Source organism: Chiloscyllium plagiosum, chromosome 16, assembly GCF_004010195.1.
Source record: "Chiloscyllium plagiosum isolate BGI_BamShark_2017 chromosome 16, ASM401019v2, whole genome shotgun sequence".
Lineage (NCBI taxonomy): Eukaryota > Metazoa > Chordata > Chondrichthyes > Orectolobiformes > Hemiscylliidae > Chiloscyllium > Chiloscyllium plagiosum.
The window spans coordinates 7,347,940-7,358,769 of NC_057725.1; the positions used below are offsets into that span (position 1 = coordinate 7,347,940).

General features: G+C 43.6%; 1 protein-coding gene across 8 annotated transcripts in view; it reads left to right on the top strand.

Moving 5' to 3' along the window:
* Positions 1-10,075: 10,075 nt before the first annotated feature.
* Positions 10,076-10,830, top strand: part of ano5a (anoctamin 5a) — a 201,600-nt gene continuing 200,845 nt past the window's right edge. For 2 of the 8 annotated variants that reach the window (XR_006313884.1, XM_043705403.1), the window contains exon 1: positions 10,076-10,336. Coding sequence is in view for 5 of the 8 variants with exons in the window: in XM_043705403.1 (XP_043561338.1) it covers positions 10,267-10,336 (70 nt within the window). In the remaining 3 variants the exon portion in view is untranslated. The remainder of the gene's footprint in view (positions 10,337-10,830) is intronic. The other 6 variants (XM_043705405.1, XM_043705404.1, XM_043705406.1 and 3 more) reach the window with 6 other exon arrangements.

Below are 10,830 nucleotides of genomic sequence, written 5' to 3' on the forward strand. Positions count from 1 at the left end.
TCACACGTTCTCTCTCACACACATACTCTCTCTCTCTCACACACACACATACACACTCACACTCACAGACACACAGTCTGTCTCACACATGCACACACTCTCTCACAGGCACACGATCTCTCTCACACATGCACAGACTCTCTCTCTCTCTCACACGCACACACGCTCTCTTTCTCTCACAGACACACACACATAAGCTAAGCCGCACATCCCCACCATCAACAGCCTGCTTCACAATGCAGCCCATGACTGGAAGTGAGTTTGGTGTGGATCATTCACTGTCAGTTTGATCTGGGGAGCCTGTGAAGTCACCTTCTGACAAATACCTGCCTCCAGCAATCTCTCCCATTACAACAAGGAACATGATTTTGTGTTTACTCCCGTTCTTGCTATAATTTACTGCCAAATATTTCGGATCATTTTAAATTCTACCTTGTGTCTTCCTATTGTTGGCAGCGCAGATGATGGTGGACAATTTGTGTGTGTTAGTGATTGGAGGAGGAAGGCTGGATGGGCTGATCTCCAGGCAGCTGGGTCCACCCCGGACAAGATTGGACTGTTCCAGGAGATTCCCCTAAAGGAAACCTCACGAAGGCACTGCCAACCTTTTCCTACTGTCAATGCTGCCAGCAGGCAGTCAATCCATGTCATATTTTATAAATTCCCACTTTGGAAATAGAACCAGTCTGACTCAAGACTGGGATACAGACAGACCTTTAATGCATTGTCTAAGCTGAGATGTCACTTTTTTTATAAAGCTCTAAGTAACCTCAAAAATGTGACTTAAGAAGTTCTGGAATTTACATATAAGTGAACCGAAACCTGCAACCCATTCTCAAAGATGAAAGACTTAACAGCAATCTATGTTTCTTCAATATATCATTTCAGTTGCATGACACTGTAATCTTTTACTATAAATGCTGTGTGTTATGGTCCTGCTCCACAATCACCTGATGAAGAAGCAGCACTCCGAAAGCTAGTGCTTCCAAATAAACCTGTTTGATCATAACCTGGTGTTGTGTGATTTTTAACTTTGGCCAGCAGAGGGAGCATTGAACCAACCTTCCAATTAATTGTTTCGTTATGAAACAAAGACGATTGGGAGCGGCTGACAATGAATCAAATGCTAATATTCAACTCCACACTGGATTTCTGTCGCAAAATCAGGCAGACTGGTGGACATAGTTAAGGAAATATGTTGGGCTAAACACATTGAAGGGTTTGTTCAGCTTTGGTAGTATTGAATGGTGCACCAGCCTGGATGGGCAGAATGGCTTTTCCACTGTTCTATGAAGCTGGCAATTTCATGTGACCAATTTCAGGCCCAAAGTTTCTAAAACAAAGCAAAAATCAACAAAGGGGGAGAAAGAATGTCATCTTCCTTAAAAGTGACACTATCTGAAAATATTGCTTATCATTTTCAGCATTTGCTAAGCATACTTCATAAAAATAACACTTACTTTGGGCTCTCATCCACAATGTTTTATTGAATCGTGGTAGAGTTAATGAAGCAGAATGAGGCTATTTGGCCCGTTTTGTCTGTGCCAGCTCTCCAGTGAGAATCACGGTTTAATGCCATTCTCCTGCCATTTCCTCATCCTGTTATGGAGTTGCCAATGGGCATTGGGTGAGATGTAAAACTGTGAGTGCCTTTCAACTCACTAAATCTCTATTGTGTAAGAGGCCACATATTTTCTGTTTTCTGGACTCTGAAGTGAAATGCAGGTTGGACTGCTGGATGTGAAATTCCAGGAATGTTTTGCAACTTAAAAAGAAAGTGCTGCCTATTGTTGAACAGTGCAATACAGTGTTGCCTTTTGAAGGATGTTGAAGGAAGAATTTGAGACTGAACAACACCAGAAACTTTTGTGTTAAGGAGATCAACCATTGAATTAAAGAATGACTATCAACCTACAGACAACACATGTCATCATTTTTAAAATCAAAAAGACTGTGAAAAAAAATAACTTTCCAGCTTGTGGTCTGAACTGTTGATCTTTGGAAATTTGTTACCTTATTTATGTTCTTTTCCACCCATACAATATGTGTTAAACTGTCTGTCTTTTGACTGTCTTAAATGTGATTAGAGTCATAGAGCCATAGAGATGTACAGCATGGAAACACATCCTTTGGTCCAACTCGTCCAGGCCGACCAGATATCCCAAGCCAATCCAGTCCTATTTGACAGCATCCGACACATATCCCTCCAAACCCTTCCTATTCATATACCCATCCAACTGCCTCTTAAATGTTGCAATTGTACCAGCCTCCACCACTTCCTCTGGCAGCTCATTCCATACACGTACCACCCTCTGTGTGAAAAGGTTGCCCCTTAGGTCTCTTTTATATCTTTCTCCTCTCACCCTAAACCTATGCCCTCTAGTTCTAGACTCCCCCAACCCAGGGAAAAGACTTTGTCTATTTATCCTACCCATGCCCCTCATGATTTTATAAACTTCTATAAGGTCACCCCTCAGCCTCTGAAACTCCAGAGAAAACAGCCCCAGCCTATACATCCTCTCCCTACAGCTCAAATCCTCCAACCCTGGCAACACCCTTGTAAATCTTTTCTGAACCCTTTCAACTTTCAGAACATCCTTCCAATAGGAAGGAGACCAGAATTGCACGCAATATTCCAAAATTGGCCTAATCAACATCCTGTACAGCTGCAACATGACCTCCCAACTCCCGAACTCTGACCAATAATGGAAAGCATACCAAACGCCTTCTTCACTATCCTATCTACCTGCGACTCCAATTTCAAGGAACTATGAACCTGCACTCAAAGGTCACTTTGTTCAGCAACACCCCCCAGGACCTTACCATTAAGTGGAAAAGTCCTGCTAGGATTTGCTTTCCCAAAATGCAGCACCTCACATTTATCTGAATTAAACTCCATCTGCCACTTCTCAGCCCATTGGCCCATCTGATCAAGATCGCGTTGTAATCTGAGGTTTCCCTCTTTGCTATCCACTACACCTCCAATTTTGGTGTCATCTGCAAAATTACTAACTATACCACTTATACTCACATGAAATTATTTATATAAATGATGAACGATGATTGAGTGTGATTGTATTTGTATGATTTGAAGGAGTAGGATTTGCGTTGGGTTGGAGAGGAGATTTCAAAAAGAATTATGTCCTAATTCCATCTGGCTCTCCTCACCAAGTACCACTGACAATATAGAATATTCATAGGCATAATAGGCTGTAACCATTGTCCTGCACACTCTCCCAAACCTTGTGTCCCTTTCCAGATATTTTCTAATCAACCTACTCAGAAATTATATTACACTTTGCTGAAGGAGATGGGACTTGACTCCAGGCCTCATGCTTCAAAGGCAGGGAAACTATCACTGCACCACAAAGACTCCTTATGTCCCTTTCTATCATTATTAATCAATTAACATTTCTCTCACTTGCACTGACCTCCCAAAGTCTCCTACTGATGCCGTTCTCAGCCGGCCTTGAGAAAGGATGGGGTCTTGCTGATTCTCTTTCTAAGGCTTGGGAGGCAGGATTCTGAGCAGGTTGATGTAGAATCTGGTACGGAGATTGGTCCCTGGACTGCATCAATAACCTGAATGCAGCAGCAACGCAGAGCCATCCACAAAGAGGAAGTGATATTTGGCAACAGATTATCCCAAGGATGGTCAGAAAAGGAAGTGGGTGATTCAAGGAACTGGTCACAAATGGCCCTGTCTGTGATTGAGATGGTGGGCATAGAGAGAGAGCACATAATATTGCCTCCTGTTTTCAGCATTATATCAAAACTTTTGATTAGTTTAGATTCCCTACAGTGTGGAAACAGGCCCTTCGGCCCAACAAGTCAACACCTACCCTCCAAAGAACAACCCACCCAGACCTATTCCCCTACATTTACCCTTGACTAATGCACCTCACACTATGGGCAATTTAGCATGACCAATTCACCTGACCTGCACATCTTTGGACTGTGGGAGGAAACCGGAGCACCCAGAGGAAACCCACGCAGACAGTTGCCCGAGGCAGGAATTGAACTCGAATCCCTGGCGCTGTGAGGCAGCAGTGCTAACCACTGAGCCACCGTGCATCTTTCATGTAGAGAGCACCCACTGTTAACTCTCATCCACAATGTTTCACAAAATTGTTGTAAAGTTAAATAGAGCATAAAGAGGTTATTCAGCCCATCATTTGTGCCACCTTTCCAGTGAGGATGGCTTGGTGCCATTTCCCAGCCATTTCCTCATACCTTTCTGGAGCTCCCAATGTTCAGCAAAGTCAAGGGTAAGAGAAAAGCACCAAAGGAGGACAGCAAGGCAGTAAACGTAAAGAGGGCGTGAAATGAGTCGAAACCCCTGAGAATAAGGAGGTATTTGGTGGAAAGACTCCGCAGAGAAAAAAAGGAAGATTCTTTTTATTGAACAAGCTCGATGTGGGGCATGAGTGCCATATGAGAAAAGAGAGGCAAGTGAAGTCTAACATCAGGAGGTAACAAAACTAGGAGAAAATTCAGAATGAGTGGTTTGAGACCAAGGTGAAGTTTGAAGATAAGAGACTTACCATCAGCCCGGAGGGTCGGGTAGGCCTACCAATGAAAGGTATCAGTGGTAAGAGTCTTCAATAACATCAGTCATCAATCCCGGTAACAATGTAATTACACTGGAGAAAAAGATAAATTTGTGGAAAGAACAAGGGGAGAGGGGAATTCATTGACATAAACTAACCTGCTTCAAATATTCTGCTTAACATAGCCAGCAATGAGCTTGTCTCCTAGTTCCTCATGGGCCTTGTCTTATCCGTGAACATCAGCTTCTTATCCCTCTTTCCACTAAGATGTCAATATGCAATGCTGACCGACCTTGGAAATTGTTTGCCTTCGTGATCTCTCTCCTCAAAAAAATCCTCCCCATTCCCCTCTTCTCTCCTTGTAAATTATTACTGCTCTTACTCCAACCTCCTTTTCTCCCACCTCCCTGAACAAAACCATCAAAGTTGCTATTAACCTTCCAAATTTTTGTCCATCATTTCTACTGTTCTCGTTTCTCTGATCAGATTTTTGCACTGAAACGACCCTAATCAAAACCACACAGAAATTCTCTGTGACGATTACAATGCTCCTCATTCTCTCTGCCGCCATCATCAAGTAACAGGTTAACTTGCAAATTGCTAGATTTATTGAATTTAGTTTGAAAAGTACCATGTGGTATTTGAACTCTTGACCATCAGCTTGCAGGTTCTATACCATAATCACAATTCCACGACATATGGAAGAAACCTTTGTTTATTTTTATTGAAGCTTGTATTTTAGTTACTTGACAGAATTAAGGTGGAATTGCTAGCTCAAGATATTTACTGGCTGGAGACAAGACAAAGATTTTCTTGTTTTCAAATGCAAAGTAAAACAGGATATTGGCCTTTCAAATTACCAGCAACTATGCAATATTTTTTCAAGTTATTGTTTCAGATTGTTATGAATGCTCAGGAAAAGAGTTCAGCTATTTCGTTACAACTACAACTAGAATCAGGCAAAGTGAAAAAGTCTGTATGATTGGATTCACTCTTGGGAACTGGAGGGTAAAGGGTTGTTTTTTATTCACTTGTGGAACATGGGTATTATTGGATGGCTGGTATTTATTGCCCATCCCTAGTTACCCTCGAGAAGTTGGTGGTGAGCTGCCTTTTCGAACTGTTGAAGTCCATGTGGTAGACCTATAATGCCCTTAGGGAAGGAATTCCAGGATTTTGTCCCAGTGACAGTGAAGGAATGGCAATATATTTCTAAGTCAGGATGGTGAGTGGCTCAGGGGGGAACTTGCAGATGGTAGTGTTCCCATGTATCTCCTGTCCTTGTCTTTCTAAGATGAAAGTATTAGAAGGTGCAACCTAAGGATCTTTGGTGAAATTCTACAGCACATCTTGTAGGTTGTACAAACTGCTGTTTTGTGTCAGTGGTGCAGGGGATGGATGTTCGTGGATATGGCTTCTTTGTGCTGGATGGTGTCAAGCTTCTTGAGTGTTGTTGGAGCTGCATTCATCCAAAAGTGGGGAATATTCCATTACCCTCCAGACCTGTGCCTTATAGATGATAGACTGGCTTTGGAGAGTTAGGAAGTGAATTACTCTTGTCAGTATCCCTAGCCTCTGACCTGCTCTTGTAGCCACTGTGTTTATATGATGAGTCCAGTTGAGTTGACTGCAGATGTTGGAAACCAGAGTCTAGATTAGAGTGATGCTGGAAAAGCACAGCAGGTCAGGCAGCATCCAAGGAGCAGGAAGATCGATGTTTCGGGCAAAAGCCCTTCATCAGGGACAAGCTTTTACCTGAAACGCCGATTTTCCTGCTCCTCGGATGCTACCTGACCTACTGTGCTTTTCCAGCATCACTCTAATCTAGACAGTTGAGTTTCTGGTCAATGGTAATTCCTTGGATGTGGACAGGGGGTTACCATTGACGAGAAACTTAGAGAGACACAATATAAATTAAGTGGATATTATGGGAAAGAGAAAATTAAATCACAAGATGGAAAATGACTATTGAGGTTGTTTTGAGGATGTGGTCACTTATTGACCTTCAGTTATAGACTCATAGAGTCATAGAGATGTACAGCATGGAATTAGACACTTTGGTCCAATTTGTTTATGCCGACCTGATATCCTAACCTAATCTAATCCCATTTTCCAGTACTTGACCCATATCCCTCTAAATCCTTCCTATTCATATACTCATCCAGGTGCCTTTTAAATGTTGCAATTGTACCAGCCTCCCCCACTCCCTCTGGTAGTTCATTCCATACACGCACCACCCTCTGCGTGGAAAAATTGACCCTTCGGTCCCTTTTAAATCTTTCCCCTCTCACCCTAAACCTATCCCCTCTACTTCTGAACTCCCCCCCAGAGAAAAGATCTTGTCCATTTACCCTATCAATGCCTCTCATGATTTTATAAACTTCTATAAGGTCACCCCTCAGCCTCAGTACTCCAGGGAAAACAGCCCCAACCTGTTCAGCCTCTCCCTGCAGCTCATACTCTTCTTTGTTTTTAGATTAAAAATCCATGAAATGTGAGAGAACAAATGACTGCATCATTGTGTAAATGCTCTCTCAAATTGCATATACTGTTACAATTGTGAGAATTTAAAACATGGTTATGTCTAAGCTTTCTCTTTCAGTTCAAATAACATAGAGAAATGGACTGCCCGCCTTGAAGTGACAAGGCCATAAGACCTGGTTGTCATGGTGACAGGGGCACCAAGGCTAGTCCTGTTGAAACTCAAATGCCAGTTTTCCCAACTGGACACATGGGAACGAACAGCAGGCCCTGATTTTTTTAAAATTCATTTTATTCATTTATGGGAGGTGGGCATTGCAGGCTCGGTCAGTATTTATTGTCCATCACCAATTACCCAGATTAGTCAACCACATCACTATGGGTCTGGAGTCACATGTCAGCCAGACCAGATAAGAATGGCAGTTTTCTTCCTTAAAGAGCATTAGTGAAACAGATGGTTGTTTCCAACAATCAACAGTGGTTTTAACTCTCATTCCAGATTATAACTGAGTTCAAATTCTACCTCTGAAAGTGGTGGGTGTTATTAAGGTGGACTGTTAGGGTTCAAGTGTCAGGAGGGACAGATGGAGGCAATTTGTAATGTGCTGGATATCCATTCACTTAAAAAGAGGTGCTCATCATTTGGAAAGCACCCAAGGGTGTAGCAGGACCAGAGGAACCTTGCAGCATCATGGTACGTGTAAGTATAACTCTAGAGAAAGCAATCAAACGTGAAATGGTTGAGGTGGGTGTGGGATGGGAGGGGGTTGGAGTGCAGCAGAGACTTCCTCTTGAAGGTAATGTCACCCAGCCATTGTGGCTTCTTCACCAGGTTGGTGCACGTGCTGCATTTCTAAGCCTGACTCTAACCTTAACCCTAACCTATTGCTGCATCCCTAACCCTAACTCTTACCCTAACTTTAACCCTAACCCTAACTCTGACCCTACCTGTAACCCTAACGCTAAGACTAAACATAACCCTAACACTAACCCGAATCCTAACTTTAACTCTAACCCTACCTGCAACACTAACACTAAACCTAACTCTAACTCTAACCCTCACTATAACCCTAACTATAATACTAACCCTAACTTTAACCCAAACCCTAAACCTAACTCTAACCCTAACTTTAGCCCTAACTATAACTCTAACGCTAACTTTAACCCTAACCCTAATTCTAACTCTAACACTACCTGCAACCCTAACACTAAACCTAACATAACTCTAATCTTCACTATAACCCTAACACTAACTTTAACCTAACCCTAAACCTGACTTTAAAATTAACCCTACCTGTAATCCTAACCCTAACACTAACCCTAACACTGACCTTGACTCTAAAACTAAATTTAACCCTAATACTAAACCTAACTCTAACCCTAACTGCAATCCTAATACTAAACCTAACCCTAACCTTAACTCTAACCCGAACCCTAACTATAACCCTAACCCTAACACTAACCCTAAATTTAACCCTAATCCTAAACCTAACTCTAACTTTAACTGTAATCCTAATATTAAACCTAACCCTAACCGTAACATTAACCTTAACCTAACTCTAAACTGAACCCAAACCCTAATCCTAACCCTATCTCATGCTGGACTGGGTGAAACAGATGATGCGGCTGCTAAAGGTCCAATTCAGAGCTTGGAGTCTGGGTTTGGGGCAGTGGGGCATTCCAGTCGAGTCCAGACAGAGTGTGCCACAATATCCTAACTTGCTGTGTACTGCACAGAGCAGGCAATGATGCAATATGTTATATGCTGAGAGGAATGGAAGAGTTCTCAGAGGAGAAAGCTGAGGACATTGAGCTGGAGGACAGCCTACGTGTGAGTGAAGAGCTTAGCTGCACTGGGCTCTACAAGGCAGACAGGGCCTGATCGACACCAGTTCCACCAGATGCAAGTCAGACAGAGAAGATCATGATGAAACTGTCAAAGTGAAGATACCGGCATTTAGTTTGCAGTGTGTGTGCGTGAGAACAGGAACCTGTATGTAATTCCCTTGTGGGAAGAAAGCAGAGTTACCATTCCCAGTCCAGGGATTCTTCATCAAAATAGCCCAGCTATAGGCAGTGGCTGCAGAATGCTGGTGAGAGTAGACTCACTGTTAGAAGAGAAAGCACTTTGGAAGAGTTTAGCAGGGTGAAATGTTGTGGCAGATGGTAAATTTTGAATGCAACTGAGAATCTAATAATGACAGTGAAACCATTGTTAGTTGTTGGGGGAAAATCCCATCTGGTTCATTAATGTCATTTAGGGAAGGAAATCTATCATCCTTATGTGGCTTGGCCTACATATGACTCCAGACAGCCATGTTCTGGTCTTCCCACTAAAGGTGCCGTGAACCTTTTATGGGGCAGAAAGGATTTACAGGGATGTTGCTGGGACTGGAGAGTTTGAGTTATAGGAAGAAGCTGAATAGACTGGGGCTTCTTTCCCTGGAGCTGAGGGGTGACCTTACAGAAATACATAAAACCATGAGGAGCATGGACAGGGTGAATAATCCAGGTCTTTACCCTACTGAGGTCATAGTTTTAAGGTGAGAGGGGAAAGATGTTGAAGGGACCTAAGGGGCAACTTTTAGATGCAAGTATAGAAAGAGCTGCCAGATGAAGTGGTGGAGACTGGGACAATTACAACATTTAAAAGTCATCTGGATGGGTATATGAATAGGAAGGGTTCAGAGGGATATGAGCCAAGTGCTGGCAAGTGGGACTAGATTAATATAGAATATCGAGTAGGCATAGATGAGTTGGACTGAAGGGCCTGTTGCTGTGTTGTACATCTCCATGCCGCTATGACACTTTACTGCCCTCTGGGCAACTAGGGATGGGCAATAAATGTTGGTGTAGCAGTGATTCCTTCATTCTGTGAATGATTATTTTTAAAAAAAAGACACAAAAAGGGAATGTTCATGTGGAGAGCAGGCGTAGGGACGATGGGCCGAAGGCACTCCACCCCCAAAATTGTGAAATGCTCTGCTGAGTGCTGTGTTTAAATACATGCAAAGGCTTCGGGGAACCTAATAATATCATTCCTGAGACAAAGCCAGCCTTGACAGAATGACTGGCGATCACTTCAAACCTGCCGCCTTTGCAGGGAAATATATTCTGCCGATTGAAAAAGGAACGGTACCACCCCTTTAAGGCACACGTCAAGAAAACTGAATGCAAAATATTTGTGGAGAGAGAGAGAGAGCAGGCGGCATTAGAGGCTTCCACATGGGAGAACATGGATCAATTCAATGGCAAAAATGCGGAGACTCTCATTGAAATGTCCCCCGCGGGGGATGAAACAGGAGGTAGGTGCAATGGTTTATTTTATCTGAAAAATACAGGGTTGACTCACTCTACAGATTGGAGCTGAGGAGAGACTAAAGGGTGGAGAGGGTTAGTAACCCAGCCCCGGATTGGTGCTGTTTATGGCTCCCCCCGGGGAGAGAGGGACAAGACTCTGATTCTGATCAATGCAGCTTCAGGCTGGGGACCTGGGGACTGAGGGAGGGTTGTGGGGTGGGGTGGGGTGGGGTGGGGAAGGGAAGGTGCCCCTGCCTTTAAGCTGCCCCTGGTTAGCGCTGGCTGCCGGCTCCCACTCACTGACACAGTCACAGGGAGAGTCCGGCTCCGCTCCCCGGCCCATCAGCTTCATCAGGGAGTGTCTCCTCAAACCAGCATCTCCCACCCCTATCTCAACTTCATCCCTCTACCTCATTCATCCCTACTGCTACCCCCCACCCGGCTCAACCGCATCACTAGCCCCATCCCCACCCCTATCCCTTGATCCTACCCCCAGCCT